The sequence below is a fragment of the Triplophysa rosa genome, linkage group LG13 (genome assembly GCF_024868665.1).
Source record: "Triplophysa rosa linkage group LG13, Trosa_1v2, whole genome shotgun sequence".
Classification (NCBI taxonomy): Eukaryota; Metazoa; Chordata; class Actinopteri; order Cypriniformes; family Nemacheilidae; genus Triplophysa; species Triplophysa rosa.
The window spans coordinates 6,231,938-6,255,237 of record NC_079902.1 but is presented as its reverse complement, the minus strand read 5'-3'; the positions used below and the strand labels follow the sequence as shown (position 1 = coordinate 6,255,237).

At 43.9% G+C, this 23,300-nt stretch overlaps 1 protein-coding gene across 1 annotated transcript; it reads left to right on the top strand.

Annotated features, from left to right (window-relative positions):
• Positions 1 to 14,112: 14,112 nt before the first annotated feature.
• On the top strand, positions 14,113 to 17,132 carry LOC130563996 (uncharacterized). The gene is made up of 4 exons (XM_057349850.1): positions 14,113 to 15,198; positions 15,273 to 15,419; positions 15,523 to 15,615; positions 16,780 to 17,132. Exons 1-4 carry the CDS (start codon positions 14,251 to 14,253, stop codon positions 17,107 to 17,109), a joined length of 1,518 nt encoding a protein of 505 aa, XP_057205833.1. The 5' UTR covers positions 14,113 to 14,250; the 3' UTR covers positions 17,110 to 17,132.
• The last annotated feature ends 6,168 nt before the right edge of the window (positions 17,133 to 23,300 follow it).

Genomic DNA, 23,300 nt, shown 5'->3' with positions numbered 1-23,300 from the left:
GTGTGGAGTGTTTTGGATGTGGGTATGTCTGTCTTCTGTGTTTTCACCTTTTTCTTGTTTTTACATGTAACACTTCAATTGTTTTGCTTATAGTCGATATGTCTCATGTACAGCTGCTTTGTAACAATGAAAATTGTAAAAAGCACTATATAAATAAAGTTGAGTTGAGTTAGCACGTAGTCCTTTGCAAACCTTTTTTTAGTATAACGTCTTCGTCACGGATGTAACCTCAGTTCCCTGATGGAGGGAACGAGACGTTGTGTCGAGCCGACAGATGGGGTTCGTCCCTGAGAACCAATCGCTTCCGACTTCTTAGAAAAGGCCAATGAAATTGGCCAATGAAATTTGCCTCATTCATTCACCTTTGTTCTGAGGAGCCTGAGACCTCTCACGACTGCTGCAGTAGGCAGCACGTGTTGTGGCAAGAAGGACACAACATCTCGTTCCCTCCATCAGGGAACTGAGGTTATATCCATTACCAAGACGTTCCCTTTCTGTCGGTCTCTCGATGTTGTATCGAGCCAACAGATGGGCCCTATGGAAAACGCCACACAATCTCTAGCGAAGCAACGGTGACTGGCCTGGGCGTGTCAGCCGTGAGCGCTACCGCGAAATTGTAACCTACCAGTGGGTAGGTAGGGGGTCCCAGAGCTTTTCTTGAAAGGTGGGAAGGCCCCTGCCTTCGGACTCACAGGCGGCGGCCTTGTTTCTCTAACAGCGAGAAGCCGCACGGTACCGTAAAGCCACTGGGTAAGCGCTACTTCCTCAAGTGGGGGATGCGCTACAGAGACCACTTCCTACCATAGGGAGGAGTTTAGTGGAGATACCAACATGGTCTCGCCGTTAAGGGAGAACTCATGGGAGGAATGTGCGGATTGAAGGAGTTAACCGCAAGGTGGAGGTCCACCTAGGGAAGGTCATGGGTTACCAAGGTGGGAACCAATCATGAGACGGAACCGCCCTGCTGGGTGGATAAAACGTCCGGTAGCACTAGGTCCGGTTAGAGCTATGTTGTGGATAACTCAGTTGGTACCCTGCCTAAGGGTGGAGGAGGTACTTGCTTAGTGATGGATGGAGTGCCTGTTCTTCACCCAGTGGGGGAAGAAGGGAGGCTAATTTAGTACGCCGACCCCCCCTAGAAGAAAGGGGGGGAAGGTACTGTCATAGGCGTACACCCTACCGGCCGCCGGCAAGACTCGAGCTGATACCGGTTTATGCGGAGGCTGTAGGACCTCGCAAAGGTGATAGGTGTAGCCCAACCCGCAGCTCTGCAGATGTCTGCCAGAGAGGCGCCTCGAGCCAGTGCCCACGAGGAGGCTATACTCCATGTGGGCACGGGCGATCTTAGGACAGGTACACCGTAGTGACGGCGTCCATGATCCAGTTCGCCAATCTCTGTTTGAGACAACCCTCCCTGCTGATCTCCAAAACAGACAAAGAGCTGCTCAGAGCTCCTGCGGCTCTGCGTGCGGTCCAAGCAGAGGCGCAATGCACGTACTGGACACAATACGGATGGGGTTGGGTCTTCCTCCCTGGTGGGGAGCGCCTGTAAGTTCACCACCTGGTGTCTAGGGGGAGTGGTGGGAACTTTGGGCACGTAGCCGGGCCGGGGGTCTCAGGATAGCATGAGAATCACCGGGCTCGAGTTCTAGGCAATCTGTGGACACGGAGAATGCTTGTAAGTCCGCTACCCTCTTGAGCGCCATCCGGAGAGCCGTCTTCATCGTGAGGTGAGAAAGAGCGGCATCTCCGAGGGGCTCCAGGACCGCATCAAGCTCGCAAGAGGGTACGGAGCACGGGTGAGGCGATAGCCTTCCCGTGCCCCTTAGGAACCAAATGATCTGGTTGTGCTGTCCTAGAGACTTACCAGCAACTGGGTCGTGATGAGCGGCAATAGCGGCTACATACACGTTCAGCGTGGAAGGGGAGAGATTACTCTAGTCTCTAGAAGGACAGCACGTTTCCGATCGAGCAACTCCGCGAGTCTTCTCTTCGAGAAGAGCACCAGGATGAGAAGAGGCACCACTTACAGGCGTATATCCGCCTATTGGCCAGGGCCCTAGCCTGAGTGATGGTCTTAACCACCACAGGGGGTAAGCCACTCAGGATCTCCTCGTCCCGTCCAGGGGCAAGATATGTAGGTTCCAGAGGTCTGGCCTGGGATGCCATAACGTGCCCTTCCCCTGGGAAAGCAGGTCCTACGTCAGGGGAATCGGCCAGGGGGGAGCTGTCATCAAGAGCATTAGCTCCATGAACCAAGTCCGGTTGGGCCAGTATGGCGCAACTAGTGCACTTGATGTTCCTATTCCCTGACCTTGCACAGTGTCAGTGCAATGAGGCTCACTGGGGGGAAGGCGTACTTCCACTTGTTCCACGGCAAGCTGTGCGCTAGAGCATCAGTGCCGAGGGGGGCCTCAGACGGGAGTACCCTAGCGGGCAATGGGTGGTGTCCATGGAGGCGAACAGGTCTACCTGAGCCCGCCTGAACTGTACCCAATGAGCTGGACTGCGCGGGGGTGGATTCGCCACTCTCCGCGAGGCGTCAACTGACGAGAGAGCGCATCGGCTGTCTGGTTCAGGTCACCTGGGAAATGTGTGGCTCACAGGGATCTGCTCACCTGCGGACTCCACAGGAGGAGGCGTTGGGCGAGTCGTGTTAGCTGCCATGAGCGAACGCCACCCTGGCGGTTGATATACGCTATGGCAGTTATGTCCGACCGGACCAGCACGTGCTTGTGCTGCACGAGAGGTTGTAGCCCCTTCAGTGCAAGTAGCACATCCAACAACTCTAGGCAGTTGATATGCCTGCGCAGGCGGGGGCCTGTCCATCGCCCCGACACTGTGTGCCCGTTGCACACGGCACCCCAACCCTGCAGGGAGGCTTCTGTCGTCACCACGACGCGCCTCGTGACCTGCCTGAGAGGGACCCCATCCGTAGAAAGGTCATTGAAGACCTTAGGTTCACGGGTTAGGGTGCGTCGGCAGAAAAACGTAATCACCATCCGCCTGCTGCCGGTGTGCCACGCTCTCCAGGGAACTCGACTCTGTAGCCAGTGTTGGAGCGGTCTCATGTGCATCAACCCGAGGGGTATCACCACCGCCGAGGATGCCATGTGCCCAGGAGCCTCTGAATTTGTTTCGGGGGACCGCTCACTGCTTGAAATATTTCAGGCAGTTCAACACTGACTGAGCACGTTCTGTAGTCAGTCGCGCTGTAATGGAGACAGAGTTGAGTTCCATACCAAGAAAGAGGATACTCTGCACAGGGGAGAGCTTGCTCTTTTCTCGGTTTACCTGTGGTCCCAATCGATCTAGGTGCCGAAGCACTAGGTCCCACAACGCACCGTCGATTGAGAGTGCTTAGGCTGTTGCACTCTCAACAGATTATCCTCGACATTGGGTCTCGCCGTGACGCAACATCAAGTTGCGCAAACACCGTCATGTAGAGGGTGAGAGCGGCTGTGATAAACACCCAGAGAGAGAGAAAACTCTTAGAAGTGGGCTGTTGGGATGGGGCAGGAACCGTCCCCGATGGAATGGCTGGGGTCGGGCCCGAAGGTGTTCTCGATCTCCCTGGGGTCTTCCCATGAGGGCCGCTTCGGCTTCCGCCGCGGCTGCTGACGGGGTGGTGGTCTCCTCTTCAATGTCTTCTTCCGGGGGGCCATCTGCGTGGTGGGAGGCGAAACCGGAAGGCGTCGAAGAGGACCAGGGCTGCTGGGAAGCAGACTGTGCAAGGGATCTCGACGGCCAGAGGGCGGCCGAATCGCGGCGAGGAAAGATATCTTCTGTCTTCTTTACTGTCGAGAACTGCAGCTCGACAGTATCACCAAACAGCCCCCCCTTGCGAGATGGGTGCGTCGAGAAAGCGGACTTTCTCGACATTACTCATTTGTGCAAGGTTCAGCCAGAGGTGTCTCTCCTGGACCACAAGTGTGGACATCGCCTGACCCAGGGCCCGCGCGGTCACCATGGTCGCCCGTAGAGCGAGGTCGGTGATGGTGCGGAGTTCCTGCATAAGCGCTGGGTCGGTCTTACCCTCGTGGAGCTCTCTCAATGCCTTGGCCTGAGGGACATGCAGGATGGCCATAGCGTGGAGAGAGGGGACAGCTTGGCCCACAGCAGAGTAAGCTCTCGACACCTAAGATGCCGAAAAACCTACATGCTTTGGACGGGAGTCTAGGTCGAGCCCCTGGGGGACATCGACGTATCCTCTAGCTGCCCCACCATCGAGGGAAGAAAGGGCAATGGAACTAGTTGACGTGCACGCGCCGAAAGGGGGCATTCCAGGTCGTACTAAATTCCTCATGCACTTCCGGGAAAACACGGCACTGGGGGCGAGTGTGTCTTGGAGCCGCTCTCAAACCCGAGGTACCATGTATCCAGCCGCGAGCGTTGGGAGAGGCAGTGCGGTGCACTGCAACCCAATGCCAGCGGCCCAGGAAAGCACGGCTGACATTTCGAAGTCCGCTTCTTCCTGGGCTCGACCCCCCGAGGGAGGGAGCTCCGAGGAATCGTCGGAGTCCGATGCCAGTAAGTCACCATCCGATGCTGCAACGGACATCTCATCATCACGCACCGTTTCCGAATACGTGGTTGAGGAACGAGACGGTGGGACCGTCTCATGGGGAATGGTCAGACGAGCGAGACGAGGTGCGAACGGTCCGCGAGCCGGTGGCTGACAGATTAGCGCTTACAGTAATCCTCATATCACCCTTGCTGCTCGCTGTAGCGGACGGCAGGGCCGTAGCGGGAAGCCGACGAGGTGGTGGCTGAGTCCCGTGGGAACACAGCCACCCGTGAAGCAACGTCTGAATCGTCAACCGCCCGCAGTGCAGGCAGGACGTATCCACAAGGGCTGCCCCAGCGTACTGGAAGCAGACCTCGTGTCCGTCCCCCTCCTCGATGAGTGTGTTGCACCCAGGAGAACAGCGGGACATGCAACGCTGGAGAAATTTGCTCTTTTAGAGAAAAAAAACTCGAACACTTCTGGAACCGCCGAGACGCCCAGGGGAAGTCGCCGCAGGAAGGGACAGTCCGCTGCACCACATCGTAGAACCGGCAGTCTTGTAGTTGCTATCTTGTAGCGAAGTCTGTTGATCATGAGCGAAGGCTCCGAAGAACAAAAGGTGAATGAATGATGCACGCCGTCTCCCTTTTATACCCGGATATCCAGGGGCGGAGTCCGGCATGCAAATTTCATTCGCCAATTTCATTGGGCTTTTCTAAGAAGTCGGAAGCCATTGGTTCTCAGGGACAAACCCCATCTGTCGGCTCGACACAACGTCGAGAGACCGACAGAAAGGGAACTTGGTGTGGCACTAATGATTCGTGTATTACACCCCAGCCTGTCCGTGTACCTACGAGTTCTCCGTCGGTTGCTTTACTAAATGGACCTAATGACTGCCCTCCCTTCAGGTATGTGAAAGCTGTTGGTTGTAAATAGAATGTCTAGCGCCGGTTGATCTTAACGATTGGCGGCAGGTTGAGTACCGTATAGTTGTTTTATGCTCTAGTCTAGCAGCGAGTTGTTTGGACGTTGTTTATCCGGACTCGTGACCTGATTGTAAAAACTTGTATACCCTCGTTTGGTAAGTTTAGCATATGATCTTCAGTGGGAAATTCTAGCGGATATATGTAATTATTAGTAACCCTGTTGTGTTATTCGTATTTGCTACAGGGTCCTTTCTCCGCTCCCTTACCGCGTTTGGTTTCGTCGTGCCCTTCCCCCTCCTTTGTGCAGGGCCGTTAATGGTGCAGCTCAGTCGCTGTTTCTGCTGCATACTACAAGAACATTGCCATATGACGTTTACGTAAAGGAACTACTCACACTTACGTGGAGGAATTACTGCTGTCGTTGTCAGGATTCTGGGGCGTATTGTGTTTGTTGTGGTTTTTCCTCGGGAAGGAGGATTATCCAAATCTGTTGGAGACGGCGTGGTGATCATGCTGTCGTTCACCTCGAGTCCCGTTCTCCTCGCGATCCGCTTGGAGCTAGCCCTTTCTTTTGTTTTGTTTTGCTTTTTCTTTTATATATTTTGTTCATTGCTGATTGTAGTGTGTAGCAAGGTTCAAATGAAAATTAAGGACGGAGGCGGGAACCGGCGAACATTCAAAAACTTTAATCAAAATAAACAAACAATAACACGGAAGTAAAAGGGCTGACAACCACCTCACGGTAGACTGCCGGCCACACAAACATAAATAAAACTTAATACATGTCTGGGCACGGTCCTCTCTCGCCAGCAGTCCTGTCGCTTCGTCCTCTTATGCTCCCGATCTCCTCCGTGAGAGATCTGGGACCGGTGTGCGCACAGCTGATTCCCATTATCACTCACGCCACCGGCCCCGCCCAGTTGTGTCACGGCTCTCGTCCCGCCTTCCTCGTTACATAGTGCTTTTTGCACACTTTATTGGTTTATGATTTATAGTGACCTCATTTAACTGATCTTCATTTATTGTTTGTAGAGAGTTGTTTATTTTGTTTCTGATCTTCCTTCGGGAGCTGAGGACCCAGGGTGAAAGATCTCTTAGTGGTGGTGGTGGTGCTGCTTCACCATTTGCCGAGTGACACTCTTGAAGTGAAGGAGTGTGTAATTTGAGTTCACGGTGTGTGTGTGGAAGTGTGCTTTTTGGATATCTAGTCATAGTGATCACCCTCGTGGGAAACCTCAGAACTGTCGGTTGGTGTATTTTGTTTGTTGATTTTGTTTAATGCTCTTCTTATGTTGTTTTTCTATTTGAACCAGTTGTCAGTTACTGTGTTCCAATAGTTTATTTTCTTTTGTGTTTTTGTGATTTAGTATAATTTGAGTTTTTGATTTGTTTAATGTTTTTTGTTTTATGGATTCTCTGGTCTAGCGTCAAGCTGCCAGGTTAAAGAGTGCCAGGAGTGGCTCCATACGAGTGAGGCATTTCTATTATCTTGAATGTAAATTGTTAATAAAAACTTTTGTATTTTTATATGATACCAGCGTCCTCCTGCCTACCTTAAATTATTAGAGAACGTACCTGTGTGCTTTAAAGATCAAAAATGTTTATTTCTATTTCTTGGGTCATACTTTCCCAGGTGGCGTAGTCGGTTTTTCTATAAGTATATGTCTCGCGTTGTTGAGAACGTGCGAGACTTGGTTACACCCTGACGTTTCGGCTACGTTCTAGCGTAGTCGACAGGGCACGGTTACACCTGTAACTGACCACATGTACAGCCTGATCTGAGGACTGTATTATGCATGTGCAGCGTGCGTGGATCAGTTCTTACTCCGTTATAAGTTTAATTTGCATGCGTCAGCCCCCAGACAGAGTGGGCAGGTTGCCGAAGAGTGCACCTAGAGAAGAGTTCGTGATTCTTTTTTTTTTTTTGAGGGGAGATATCAGGACATTTCTTGCATGGTTCTTAAATGGGTTAAAAAAGTGATTATTAATAAGCCTATTTTGCCTACATTCTAAAAAAAATGGCGCTATATAGCACTAAAAGTGGTTCTTTGCTCTGAATCATAGGGGAACCACCTTTAGTGCTATATAGCACTCTATCTTGGTGCTTCAGTACTATACAGTAGTACTGCAAGAGTATTTAGTTTGATCAAATTTATAAAAGAGAGATACAGCTGTACAATTATTTCTGGAAAAACACGAGCTGCTAGAGGTGGGACTAGTGGGGAGAGTGGGGTGGAACTACAGCATTTTCTTTATTCACTTAACAACACACACATTAATATTTTATTTAAGTCCACTTAAAAGAAATTATTTACAGGGACATAAATACTATAGATGCCGTCAACTACAGATGAAAACATTCCTGGACCATACAACAAATTTACACAATATACAACTCAGTTGTTAGGGATATAAATAGCAACGTCTCCGCCATATACTGCGGCTGCCTGTAATAGTAGACAAAGCACAGTATTTTGCTAGCCACTTGGCCCTCTTTTTTGACATCCCAAGCTGTTGAAGTCCTCGTACAACCAGCCTATGTGCGTGTCACAAGCTGCCAAATATAAAAACAAGCAATCGACTCCGATAACCCAACTCTGCAATGGTGTCCAAAAGAGACATTTAATGACATTAGTCATAAATGCTTCCTCCAAAATAGACTCAAAAGTACAAGCAACCTCCAAAACAATCATCTCTTTATACACATTATTGATCACAATAACATCTGGTGTGTTAGCAGATACATGTGAAAAGATTTCTGGATCACTATCAATACATTGGAACATGGAGGATTTTACACAAGAATGTTTATACATTATTACTTCAGGTGAAAGAAAGCTTGATATGTCCTTTGTTATGAGATCCACTATTCTGTCATGGCGTGCTATATACATCCCCTTATAAGCATGACAACCATTTAGAATATGTGGCAGTGTTTCAACAGTCTATACTGTAGTATGATGCAAACAATGAGGAACCTGAGCTTTAGGAAACCAAATAGAGAGATTGAATCTGGTAGGAAGTACCTGTAATCTAGCTTTTACTGTATAAGTAATGTATTTATTACATTAAACATGTACGCACACGCACACACACCTTATTCCCATGCAAGATCTATAGAAAGTTCTCTATAGATATACAGAGGAGACTTATACTGAGGATGAACTAATGACAGACTGACAAAATCTTTATGCTTCTTTTTGCAACACAGTGCAGAAGATCCAAGTTCTTTTTTTCCAAAATCACCTTATGCAGCCACATGCATGCCCACATTCATAACTGTTTTTACTTTTACGTTACGTAAAGACCACCACAAAACAAAGCTATGTATCAGTAAATTGGCGTGTAAACTTTGTTTATACATTAATCGATTAATTTGCAGTAATTAGCTGACATGGATAATGTGGTCAATACATGGGAGTTTTTTTATGCTGTGGTGGATGGATGGTGTAAATGTATTTCATCCTTCAAGGATTGCCATTCGATTGGGAAGATGACATGAAAAAATTGTCCAGATATTTGGGCTATAGACATTTGGGATATAGACATCTTCACAAGACGTAGACACAGGTCCAGCAGCACTTCCGGTTTCATTATTTTATTTTTTTAAATCTTACATATAATTACATCTTGGAGATATTCGTTTAACATTGTGATTCGGTTATACATGTTGTGATGGTTGTATTTTGCTCAAACGTTTGTGTTGTGTTACACTGAAATAGGAAGTTCTTGTAGACCTTGTTCTTGTTTCCCAGCAAACACAGAACGTTCCCCTAACGTTATTTTTTGGTTCCCTTTCGGTTATTTTTTTGGCAACCAAAATATAACGTTCCCAGAACGTTGCAGGCTGTTTTTTTTTAATAGCCAGAAAATAACCAGAAAATAACGTTCTCTGATGGATATTTATTGGTTATTTTTTGCAACCAGAAAATAACCAGAAAGTAACGTTCCCTGATGGTTATTTATTGGTTATTTTTTGCAACCAGAAAATAACCAGAAAGTAACGTTCCCTGATGGTTATTGTCTGGTTATTTTTTTGCAACCAGAAAATAACGTTCTCTGATGCTTATTTATTGGTTATTTTTTTTGCAACCAGAAAATAACCAGAAAGTAACGTTCCCTGATGGTTAGTTTCTGGTTATTTTTTTGCAACCAGAAAATAACCAGAAAGTAACGTTCCCTGATGGTTCTTTTTTGGCTGTTTTTTATGGTAAAAATAGTCAGAACTGGTAAACGTCAGTGACATGTGCAATACATACACTGTAAAATCAAATAGTATACTTTAATAGAAAAGTGCTAGTATGTTTACTTAATTTTGGCCAAAATGTTGATTTTACTAGACATTGTTAATTGTTGTTAACATTTTAAAATATATAGTTGACAGAACTAACAAAAAGTAAAATTACTTAAAATGTTGAAGACGTTCTTTTGAGCATGCGTAATGAAGCACAACTCCCCTCCCCCACACCTTGCTGGAGCACATGGACTAAGGATTGTGAACTTCGCCTGATTTAAGGTAATTACCGTCTTTTTATTTGTTTTTTGGTTGGTTATTCATATTATTGGCACTTATTTACATTGATGTTATCTTGTGTTGTCTTGTATCTTGTTAGGACCTTAAAACGTTTTGGTGGACACGTGTCGTTCTAAATATTAGATTCTTAAATTAGTTGTTGTCCGATTTCTAAGTGTAAAATCAGCAGCCAGGATGCTTGCTATTACTTTTAAAAATGCTTGATTTTTATTTACTTGGGCCTAATTAATCGGCCATGATATTGCGGGAAGTGACTTGCTAAAATTTGGAATTCATTAACGGCTGTATAATCGCTTTGCATCTTAATTGCAATCATCGCAGTTGTCATTATGAAAGTGTATTATTAGCTTGCCTTTTATAATCTTGTTAGTTATAACTTTCAAGTAGTGGTGTTTTAGGGCTGGTCGATAAAAATATACCTTTATCAATAACGATAGAAAAAAATCGATATAACCCTCCAAATTTAACATGTAACGTATATAGAGGTGAAGTTTTGTTGCATAACAACCCATGCGTAGACACTGGATCATAAACAGCGTTATATATTTTTTAGACCGTTCGAACTAGCCCGCATTTGCAACCTGCAGGTTTGGAAGGCACAACTTTAAAATGCATGCAAATAATAAACTTTCGTGATGATGATGTGCAATGCGTGTGATGTCAGAGAAATATACACTATTAAATTGTGGATGTAAATGTGTATCGCCCTGCATGGGCGCGTGTGCAGACAATGAACACTGTAGCACGAGTAACCGTCTCTCTGTAAAAGCTAAACTTTCAAGTGATTTGACTCACAGACGTTTATTCTGACTTATGGCGCGTACACAGACACACTCATAGGTACAGAACAAAGTTCTCTTTCGCATCTTATTAGCTACCTAGCTGTAAAGTGCACACAAATTATATGAAAAACACACAAGGTTCACATAAACACAGTGGCCACTTTTGTAAGTTTATGTTAACGGTGGATGTGTATCAGGCTATCAGCCATAGCATTAGCTCTTAAAGTGACAGTAACCTAATAAACCTGTTTCTGTCTCTGTTATAGTAAGTCTATTTATTACCAAAACACTTGACAGTAATACAGATAAAATTGGGAAAACGTGAATAACACAGTGGTAAAATCCAAACCTTATTTTCTACTGGTCTTAATAACCATCAATATTGAATGATATGAAACATATCGATGATACATTTTTCAGCTGTATCGCCCAGCCCTAGATAAGAATATATCAGATTGTTTAAATGATTTTTACAGCATTTATCAGTGTTTGTCAATGTTAATACCAATAGAGCTGTTCATAGTTTGTTACAGTTAATTGTGGATTAAATAATGTTAATGTTATGTTAACTTGAAATGTTAATCATATGTTAGCATGTAAACAAGTTCCCCATCATTTTTGCATTTACCTTATTGGGCAGTTACATTACTGAAGTGGCCCTCACTGTATAAAAACACTAGTTTATGCCTATAACTTGTCATTAATGTTAAACCTTTTTCTTTAGGTTACCTGTTGATTACCCCCTGACATGCAGTGGAAATGTAAGTTATGCTCTTTTACATCTGAAAAGAGGGCTCAGCTTCTTAAGCATTATCGCATAGACCATGGAACATATTCTAGAATTGTTCCAATACCGTGCCTCCATTCAGACTGCCCATGCACTTTCAAGTCTTTTAATGCTTTAAAAGTACATTTATCAAAAATCCATCCCCAGCAAAGCACTGTGGTATCAGGGAGGTCTAGTAGTACTGTAGTATGTTACAAGTGCCATGTTTGTGGCTTAGCTGAGCTATGCAGTGAAACGGATTATTTTGCCCATTTGCGTACTCATTTGAGGAATAATGAAAAAGTTCAGTGTCCTTTTAAAGACTGTTTATTTGAGACAAATGTGTACTCCTCATTTAACGCCCATAAAAGTAAGGCACATCACCACCATCAATGCCGTGGTCATTTTAAATTGGGAATTTTTTCAAGTACACAAGATAGCCAAACAGATGAATGTCCCACAGATGAAAGTCCAGCTCACCCTCTTATTGACAGCTCAGGCAGTGAAGATGAATGCGATATGGCAGAGGAACAAGGCCATTTGGGTGATACAAAACAAAAGCTTGAACACAATTTGGCATCACTTTTTCTAAAAATGCACACAATCTTGCATATTTCTGATAGCGCCACACAGGAAATTATTCAACAGTTGAATCAAATTAATTTATTGTCTGAGTCACTGTTAAGTAGCACAATACAGCAGATTATTGTTAAACACTATGGTGAGGCAGACAGCTCGGTTGTTAAAGAGCTTGTCAAGGCAGTTACTGACAGCAATGTGTTGTTACAGTGTACTAAAGAAGGAGGTCCTCTTTCCACAACCAATAGGAGAACTTCATACTACTTCAGAGAATTTCCAATGGTCATGCCTGTTGAATACAAAATTGATGATGATGATCAATATTATGTGTATGTCCCTATTATTCAAATGTTGCAGAAATTTCTGAATAAAAAAGAAGTTCTTGATAAGGTGCTGGCTTCAGGTGAGACCTCAGGGGGATACAGCAGTTACAGGGATGGCAGACATTATAAGGATGACTCTTTTTTTGCAGAAGATGATCACAGAATATGTCTTAACCTATATATAGATGATTTCGAAGTGGCGAATCCACTCGGAACCTCACGAAAGAAGCACAAATTGTGTGCTATCTATTGGGTTCTTGCAAACTTACCAGCAAAACACATGTCATCTCTGCATACCATTCAGCTAGCTCTCCTGTGTAAAACAAATGTAGTTAAGAAGCATGGCTACTCAAAAATACTTCACCATCTAATTGAAGACTTAAAATGTCTTGAGCAGCAAGGAGTATTTGTCGAGCACTTGGGATCTTTTGTAAGGGGCTCTGTTCTGCATGTCCTGGCGGATAATCTGGGTGCCCATTCATTAGCCGGTTTTCAGGAAAGCTTTAGAGTGAATTACCCATGTAGATTTTGTATGGCCACAAGGGAGGAAATTAAAGTCAAGGAAGTCAGGTCAGGGTTTTTTGAAATGAGAACAAAAGAAAAACACCAGCAGCATGTCCAAGATGTTCAACAGGACAGTACTTTGCTGGCACAGTATGGTGTGAAGAGTAGCTGTCCCCTAAGTGAGAGTTTGAAACACTTTCATGCAATCGGTGGTTTCCCACCAGATCTCTTGCATGATCTGTTGGAGGGCATTGTCCCTGTAGAGATGGCATTGTGTTTACAGGATTTAATTGGCAAACATTACTTTTCCCTGGAATCCTTAAATGGTGCCATCAAACAATTCCCATACAAATTTTCAGATAGGACAGACCAGCCACAGCCTATTCCACAATCGTTTGCAACCAAGAAAACAATAGGGGGAAATGGCCACGAGAATTGTACCCTTTTGAGACTCCTCCCACTCTTGATTGGCCATAACGTGGGAGAGAATGAACATACCTGGGAAGTTCTAATGTTGCTCAAAGACATTGTTGAATTGAGTATGTCTGTCAAATTTACTGATGACACTGTGGAGTTTTTGAATTGCAAGATCTCAGAACACAGAGCTTTGCTGCAAAAAGTGTTTCCAAACTTTGTTCTCCGTCCAAAGCATCACTACGTAGAGCACTATCCTCAGTTAATCAGACTGTACGGGCCACTGAGAAGTCTTTGGACGATGAGATTTGAAGGGAAGCATAAGTTTTTTAAGAAAGTGATACGGGATGCACAAAACTTTAAAAATGTTCCCCTAATGCTGGCCAAGAAGCATCAAATGACAATAGCCTATCACATGGATGCAAGTTCCTTTTTCAAACCAGGCATACAAATGGATAGGGTCACTAGTTCACTTGTAACAGCCTTCCCTGAGAACATTCAAGAATATCTGCGTCTGAGGAGTCCTAATTGCAGCACAGTGCTCGTTTCACCCAGTGTTACCATTGATGGCATTAAGTATTGCCCAGACATGGTGGTTTCAGTTGGATCTTGTTCAGGTTTGCCAGAATTCATGCAGATTGAAAAGGTTTTGGCGATCAATACTGACATAATGTTCCTTTGTAAACTCCAGACTGCTTGGTTCGTTGAGCATTTGCGCTCTTATGAATTATGCAGTTTGCATTCACTGCAAGTTATTCTGCCATCTGAAATGAACGATCCCTTCCCATTGGCAGCCTATATTGTCCGAGGCCAGCTCTTTGTCACATTGAAACATTACATCTGCTGCTAAATAACACGATTGTATTTATTATTGTTTCTGTGATTTTTTTATTTATTTCTGAATTTCAGTTAGACATGTCAATGATACTTCGTGTTATTGTGCATGATGGTGACATCCAAAAAGTAGTAATTCCAGAAAAACCATCTGATCTCGTTGCCTTGAAACATGTGCTGCAAGAGAAGCTGCAGGTATCATATTCTTTCAATGTTCAATATGAAGACCCTGATTTTAGTAATGCATTATGCAATGTCAGTGACATCAATGATTTGCCAGAGAGGGCAACCCTGAAAATTATTCCTCTATCCACATCTCCATCTTCAAGTCAAGCAGACACAATAATTCTCTCAGGTTCTGATACATCGGAGAAGTTGTCTGCAGAAAGACAGAGTGAGTGGCCCGAGGATTTTGAAATCCCCAAATTTTCTGTAAACGTTGAATACCGTCTCCGTCAGGGAAACCTCGCTATTATGAAAGATGCAACTTATCTTAATGTTGGAAGAGACATTAAACATGATATACTGGAAACACTTGCAAGGGCTATGTACAACTTTAAGGCATATCCAAGAGATGAAGATTTTGCCCAAGTTGCAGCAGCGCTCGTCAAAGCACACCCATGTTTGAGTGAACCAGGCTCCTCAACAGGCTCAGCTGGTTGGAAAAACAGCCTGAAATTTAAGATGGCCAACTACCGAACTAAACTGCGTAAATCTGGCTGTAGTGATGTTGCTGTTGAGGGAAAGAGAGGTGCAACAATGGACGGCGTGCTAAAGAAAGGCATTAAAAAACCTAGACGGTTTGAATTAAATTTCTTGCCAAACTTTCCCAATGGGGAGAATGAAGAAAGTCAAGAACGCACAAGAGTAGAACTTCAAGAGGAAATGAAAAAGAGGACACGGAACATGAGCCTGATTGGCCAGAAGATGGACAGCACTTTTGCCCTGAGGAGAAAGGAAATCATTCATTCAGAACCTCCTGTTTGTGAAATTTTGGAGAAGTGGCCAGCACTTTTTACTGAAAATCAGGTTTGTTTTTCGCTTTCTCTTTACAGCATGAATGACCTGTTTTAATGTAAATAACCATTTTTGTTTGTGCTTAGATCTTTGCAGAATTCAGTCGCATATCTGGGAAAAATTTGAGATCCGAGTTCTACGCAGCATTGGACACACACTCTGCACGTTTGATTGAAATTTTCCGAAAGAAAGGAGGAAATCAGGGGAAAACGCTTCATGACATTTTGCGTCAGGTTGATTCAAAAGTATTCATTTTTTATGTTGACTGTTGTCATCTTTGAGTCATCATTTGAATATGATTGTTACCCATATTTACCGTTTTTTCTTTTTGCGTAGTCATCTGATGTAACGTGTGTGCGTACCGCAGTACTTCGCGGTCTTCCAGTCCTCCTGGGGGATGACTCTGAGGAATTTTTCAGGATGTGCTTTGTAAGTAAATTTTATTCTGCTTTCTTAAAATTGTGTTTTGTTTTGTTCAACTAGTGTATCGGACAGGTTAAGGTATACATATACTGTATTTGTCTCTTGACTTAGGGACACTTCACCCAAAAATGAAAATTCTGTCATCTTTTACTCACTCTCAGATTGTTCCAAACCTGTATACATTTCTTTGTTCTGCTGAACACACAAGAAGATATTTGTAAGAATGTCAGATCTCAACCCCCCATTTACTGCCATAGTAGGGAAAATAAATACTATGGGAGTCAATGGGGGATGAGATCTGACATTCTTCCAAATATCTTCCTTTGTGTTCAGCAGAACAAAGAAATTTATACAGGTTTGGAACAATCTGAGAGTGAGTAAATGATGACAGAATTTCCATTTTTGGGTAAATTATTCCTTAAAAAAATCTGATTTGACACATTGGTCATTTGTAACCAGTGTTGACCTTTAATGAGCACAGACTTTTGTTTTCATCAGCATCATATCCTTTGAACTAATTTAAAGCTTTGTAATGTGATTTGTCATCCATAACAAGAATTGGTTCAGAACACTGAATTTCTAAATGCTATCATCATCATCATAATATAGTCATTACTTACTCACCTTTGTGACAGTATATGGTGTCTATATATTAAGCTTCAAAAGAACACAGAATTTTTATTTTAAATTATTTTATGAAATGTTTGTGACCTTTGGAGCTTGAAAAGTACCATACACTGCAATTTAAAGTACAAAATTAAATAATAAAATCTGTTGTTTACTATAAACAAAGAAAACCATAAGAGAACTGAACAGCATGAGTAGATAATGACTACATTTAGTATTTAAGTTCTGTGAAGTTAAGAATTCAGAAAGGCATGTAATCTCAAGGCATGTTATGGTGAGAACATAAGAGTAGTTTAGGAGTAGTTTAGGACATAGGAGTAGTTTAGGAGTAGTTTAGTGAAAGATCAATACACCAATGGTCAGGTTAAATCATTGTCATCTTAAATATGTTTTGTAACTCTTTCACTATATATTTTATCATCTCTCTTTGACAGTCATGATTAAAAGCTTGGTTACATGGCATCACGATTCTTGCTTGCCCAAAGCTCTCCCTCTCTTAAGGTAAAAAGAAACTCACCATTTCCTTTTTTTTTGTATGTTTAGGATTCAGATGTAGATGCTGACTTCAGTGGAGTTGATGTTGGCCTGCTCACAGTTTTACCTGAAGATACGCCTGCCCAAACTCCAAATGCTCTCAATGTTGACTCATCAAGGGCAATCATTCTGGAGGGAAGAATCGTCGTGGATGATGTCCCAAACTTGCCACATGCTGTATGTCTCCTCTTTGCTTTAATCTATGCTCTTAATTTGGACTACCCAAAGACAATGAGGAACTCATTTGATTTTATTCAGAGGGTATTTCTGTTGTTGGGAGGTAAGAATCTTAAACCCAAACTCCAAACCCTTAAAAACCAGCTTTTAGCTAAACCTTAGCTAAACCTTAGCTAAATGCCTCTGCTGCCTGTTAAATATTTTTGTTAGATTATTTTGTAATTGCACTAATTTAAGTGTGCAAAAGTTTAAACCTACACTGTATTTCAGGTTTATTTAGAGCACTGGTTTTGCTTTTGGTTCAGTTGTGGTTTAAATTGAACTATTTCTAAAGCCAAATGTCTGTATTTTAGGCATTTTATAATTGTACTACTTTTAATAGACATTGGCTTCAGTTCTTCTTACAAATAGCTTACAGTATTATAGTTATAACTGAATGTTTCTACAGCCGAATGTTTATTTTAAGGCCTATATTTGTCTGCATGGTGCTGTACAATTGTTTTTTTACAGTGAGGTATAAGAGGTCTGTTCAGACAGAACTGCATTTACAAGTTAATTGTAATGTTCTTGACAATCTGCCTTGCTGTTTATTGATAAATAAACAGTTGAGAATGTCAGACAAGTGTTGTGTCTTCTGTATCAGTTGTACTTAAAAAATATGTGCAATCGGTTTCTAAAGTTTTATAAAGTAAATTGAACATGTTTTTTTTAAGTTGTCGTAGCTTAAAATGAAAGAATAAACTTGTATCAAGAGTACTAGTATTTAGGATGTTTGCAGTAATTAATATATCACAGTTAATTAAATTGAACTAAAGTAGTAGTCTTACTATCATTTTTTAAGTAACATTACTAACCTTAAAAGAGTATATTAACTGAAATTGAAATATTAAACTCACTTGACATTTGTTAGTTAATTTACTTAGAAAAAGTTTGTTCTGCTTACTTATAGCTGATTACTAATTTAACTTTAATCGTCCCTTTAAGTTTAACTTGAAAAAATAAGGGCAATCGGTTTCCAAAGTTTTTTTTAAGTAAACTGAACTAATTAGAATTTACAGTGTAAATTATAAGATCACATTGAAAACCAAATGCAATTAATAAATGTGCCCTTTAATGGCTGAAAATAATAGACTACTTAAGCTAAATGAAAATACAATCATCTATATCCATGTGTATTTCTTTAGTGTGGTTGTCTGTTACTGTAAGTGTGTGCGCTCGAGCACGTGCATTCTTCGCTTTGCCGCGCAGTCCCGTCATTTAAAAATTAACGGTCATTTCGTTTTACCTCACCGACTAACACATTAGTTTAGCGGTTTATTTATTTTATTTTTTTATTTAAAACCGTACAGATTTGAGTAGACTTATATTTTCGTGATTTTCGATTGATTTGACGCATCTAAATCAACAGACCATGATGAAAGGACTGAAACTCAGGGCTTTTGATTGTTATATCTAAAGACGGAGCCGCGCTTTACTTATGTGGTGAGACAAGAATATTGTTAGCCTGATAATTAAGATAATTAAATGTTTATTCTTCTGTCAATAAAAATCTGCTTTAAATATTGTGTTGAAGTCATTGGTTATTCGATATCTATAATGTCTGATGTTGAGGTAGGCCTACACACAGTGTGGTTTTATTAGAAATGATATGTGATGTTTAAATCTAAAATTAGGCTACTTCAGTGATGAAAAAGGAATTATTAGGCTAAAAGAATAATCTAATGCATTGATTTCATCCTCCATGTTGTGTGGAATGATGTATTTTACTTATTTTAATTAGATTAACGTCAGACAAGCGATGGATAAAAACACAGCATGGATGTATTCATTACTGACGTGTAAACGGACAGAGAAAAATATTTTTTAACGTTAGTTTCTGGTTCCCAGAAAGTTTTTTTAAGGTTTGTTTTTGGTTATCTTTACGGAAATAAAACGTTAGTTTCATGGTTTCTATAACGTTAGGGTAACGTTCCCCTAACGTTAGTCTTTGGTTCCCAGAACGTTATGGGAACCGGAAACTAACGTTCTATTAACGTAAAGAAAACTTTCCTGGATGACCAAAAACGAACCTTAGAAAATAACGTTCTGGGAACCAAAAACTAACGTTAGGGGAACGTTCTGGGAACCAAAAATTGTTAGCTGGGTTATGTCTTCCGAAGTGGTTTATATATAAGTATTTTTAATTTACATTAGATTTACTTTTATCTAAAGCATCTACCTGTATGGAGTATGGAGGACGAGAAATGACTTAAGTATAAATACATAAATTAATATATTAATACACGCATAAATAAATAAGATCAATTCATGCATAAATGTATAAATAATTAAATCAATTAATAAATACCAATAAGTAAGTCAAAAATATAAACTTTGTACCATTTTATGTAATACTACATTTATTTCTGTATTTCTACATTTATTTCTACATTTATTTCTGCATTTCTACATTTATTTATTTCTGTGTCCATATGTTAATAAGGTAGGTGGTCCTATTCCTCTCTCAAAACATGATTGGTCAGCTCTAGTACTGTTGCAACTACAGACACCTTTCCTGTTAGTAAACATTGTGACACGCTTTTGTGGGTGGAGCTTAGCTGGAGGTAGAAAGATCCCTCTGACCACATTACTAATGCTAGGGAGCACGTTTTGATTGCTTGTGCAGCGAAGGCGTATAGAAAAGATTCGAAGTATATGACTTTAGCAGACTACGCCACCCTATTAATAGGGAAAAAGTTCAACCCCCAAAAAAGGGCACACAGATTCACTAGTGTAATAAAGGGCATAAAATGTGAATATCAAAAATACAAAAATTTATTCAATCCAATAATAATAAATATAATAATGTTAAAAGTAGCCATATGGCATCACAGAAGTAAATATCTAGCAGTCTCACAATGGCAATCCTACACACACAAAAAGGAGAACAAGGTATACCAGAGGCAGGTAAGTTAGCAACTAAACCAAAGGCTCCTATATTACAATCGTAACACCAGGTGCACAAGGCTTGCTAGCACACAGTGGAATCAATCTTCAATGCACAGCACTCAGTGACCGGTAACCCACCACCGCACGGCAAGACTAGCCAGCTGCCTGCCCTGGACCGAGACTCCTGTAACATAGGAAGAAAAATTACCAAAGTAAAGAAGCTAAACAAACAAACAAAAACAAAAAAACAAAAATAAAGGGTAAAGTAATAAATACCACAACCACCCACTCATACACAGAGGGTCAAAGTAACTACTCTCTGGATGCTTAGTATGAGCAGGATAGTTGAACAAAAATCTAAGAAATCAAAAAAATCAAAAACACAATTGACACATATTGGGAGGTAAGTAGGTAATACTGCACCTCTGTATTCACACGTGTCCAACGAAAGAAATTTAAGAACATCAACAACTGCACAATAAACTAAAATAATAAATCTAAATAACAACTTATAACCCAAAAAAATCCTAAAGACACACACCCACACACTCTAAGGGCAAATGCACATTAATAGCACAAGCGCCAGCAAAGCAGTGTAGACGTAAACCATCCAGGTTTAGCAACGCAGCATAAGCCGGAAAAGACGCCATGCGGTGAAGCCGTGCAGACGATACGGCATGGACAAAGCAGCAGCAACGGAAGGGTTTGCCCGCAATAAAACGTCTTGGTTACGGATGTAACCTCGGTTCCCTGATGGAGGGAACGAGACGTTGTGTCGAACCGACAGAATGGGGTTTGTCTTGAGAACCTATCATCTTCTGAGTATTTAGAAAAGGCCAATGAAAATTGGCGAATGTAATTTGCATGCCGGACTCCTCCCCGGATGTCCGGGTATAAGAGGGAAGCCGGTGTGCTCATTCATTCACCTTTGGTCTAAGGAGCCTTAAGCATCCTCCCCCGACCGCTGGGGTGGGCGGCCAGTGTTGTGGCAGGAGGGACACAACGTCTCGTTCCCTCCATCAGGGAACCGAGGTTACATCTGTAAACAAGACGTTCCCTTACTGTCGGTCTCTCTATGTTGTGTCGAACCGACAGAATGGGGTTCCTATGGAAAACGCCACAGCACTGAGCCGCGTCACAATCTCTAGCGGAGCGACGTTGACTGGCCTGGGCGAGTCAGACGTAGGCGCTAACGTGAAAGTATGACCATCCAGTGGAGAGGAAGGGGGACCCAGAGCTTTACCAAAAAGTTGGGAAGCCCCTGCCACCGGCCGTCAGGGGCAGAGGCCTAGTTCTCTAACAGCGAGAAGCCGCCCGGCACCGTACAGGCCACTGGGTAAGCATTATTCCCCCCGGGGGAAAAACGCTGCAGAGACCACTACCTACCGTAGGGAGGAATTAGTGGAGACACCACATGGTCTCACCATCAGGGGAGACTCATGGGAAAATGTGTGGACTAGAGTTAACCGCAAGTTGGGAGTCCACCTAGGGAGGTCATGGGTTGCCGAGGTGGGAACCATTCATGAGGATACATCAGACGGAACAGCCCACGGAGGGGGAGTTACCACGTCTGGAGCACTAGGTCCGGTTAGAGCTATGTGGGAGGTAACTCAACTGTTCCCCGGCCTAAGCGGGCATGGCTGCTCTGCCCAGCCTGCCCCGGGGTAGGTGCTAGTGATGGATAAAATGCCTGTTCTTTACCCAGTGGGGGAAAGAGGGGAGGCGTAATAGCCGCTGATCCCCCTAAAGGAAGGGGGAAGGGCTTTCGCAGGCGGAGGGAGCTTGCCTACCCTCTTGGAGGTGAGTGCCATCAGGAAAGCTGTCTTTATCAAGAGTGAGAAAGAGCGGCAGAGGCCCGCCACCTAGGTCGCAAGAGGGTACGGAGCACGGATAAGGTGGTCACCTTCTCGCACCCCTTAGGAACCTAATGACCAGGTCGTGCTGTGCCAAAGGCTGCCCAGCAACTGGGTCATGATGAGCGGCCGTAGCGGCTACATACACTCCCAGTGTGGAGGGGGATAGGTTACTCCCCAGTCTCTCTTGAGGAAGGGACAGCTCGTATCCGATCGAGCAACTCCGCGGGTCTTCTCGCCGAGAAGAGCACCAGGATGAGAAGATGCGCCACCTATGGGCGTATAGCCGCCCAGTGGCCGAGGCCCTGGCCTGAGTGACGTCCCAACCAGACCGGGGGTGGGTCACTCAGGATCTCCTCGTCCCGTCCAGACATGGAGACCAGGTTCTGCCTGGGATTCCGTAACGTGCCCCTTCCCCTGGGGGGAAGCAGGATCTTCGCCAGGGGGAGCGGCCGGGGGGAGTTGTTGTCAGAGCCTTAGCTCCGAGAACCAAGTCCTGGTTAGGCCAATGGGGTAACTAGTACCACTTGATGCTCCTCTTTCCTGGCCTTGCACAGGACCTGTGCAATGAGGCTCACTGGGGGGAAGGCGTACTTCCGCTTGTCCCGCGGCCAGCTGTGCGCAAGGGCATCCGTGCCTCGGGGTGCCTCGGGGGAGTACCAAAGCGGACAATGGGTGGAGTCCGGAGAGGCAACAGGACCACCTGTGCCTGGCCGAACTGCTCCTAATTGAGCCGGACTGCACGGGGATGGAGTCGCCACTCTCCGCGAGGCATCGACTGACAAGAGAGCGCATCGGCTGTCTGGTTCAGGACGCCTGGGATGTGTGTGGCTCGCAGGGAATTGATCACCAGCTGACTCCAGAGAAGGAGGCGCAGGGCGAGTCATGTTAGCTGCCGTGAGCGAATGCCGCCACAGCAGCTGTGCTGTCCGACTGGACCAGCACGTGCTTGCCCTGCACGAGAGGTAGTAGCCTCCTCAATGCAAGTAGCATAACCAACAACTCTAGGCAGTTGAAATGCCAATGCAGGCGGGGGCCCGTCCACCGCCCTGACACTGCGTGCCCGTTGCACACGGCACCACAACCCTGCAGGGAGGCATCCCTAAGGGGACCCCTGTCCGCAAGAAGGTCATGGGAGACCAGGGGGTTAGGGTGTGTCGGCAGAAAAGCGTGATGACCATACGCCTGCTGCCGGTGTGCCACGCTCTCCAAGGAACCTGACTCTGTAGCCAGTGGAGCGGTCGCATGTGCATCGACCCGAGGGGGACCACCCCCACCGAGGATGCCATGTATCCCAGGAGCCTCTGAAAAAGTTTCAGGGGGACCGCTGACTGCCTGAAAGCTTCAGGCAGTTCAACACTGACTGGGCGCACTCTGAAGTCAGTCGCGCTGTCATGGGGACAGAGTCGAGTTCCATACCGAGAAAGAGGATGCTCTTCACCGGGGAGAGCTTGCTCTTTTCTCAGTTGACCTGTGTTGTGGAAAAATATCAGTCTTGTAGTTCAAAAAATCTCTCAGACAAAGAAGGTCCGGGTGTCAAGGGGTTAACTTTATTTGCTCGAGTCAAACAAA

Coding starts and splice junctions, on each gene's coding strand:
- LOC130563996 (XM_057349850.1), top strand. CDS start 14,251: ATGTCAATGATACTTCGTGTTATTGTGCATGATGGTGACATCCAAAAA. Junction 15,199..15,272: donor CACTTTTTACTGAAAATCAG/GTTTGTTTTTCG, acceptor GTTTGTGCTTAG/ATCTTTGCAGAATTCAGTCG. Junction 15,420..15,522: donor TTCATGACATTTTGCGTCAG/GTTGATTCAAAA, acceptor CTTTTTGCGTAG/TCATCTGATGTAACGTGTGT.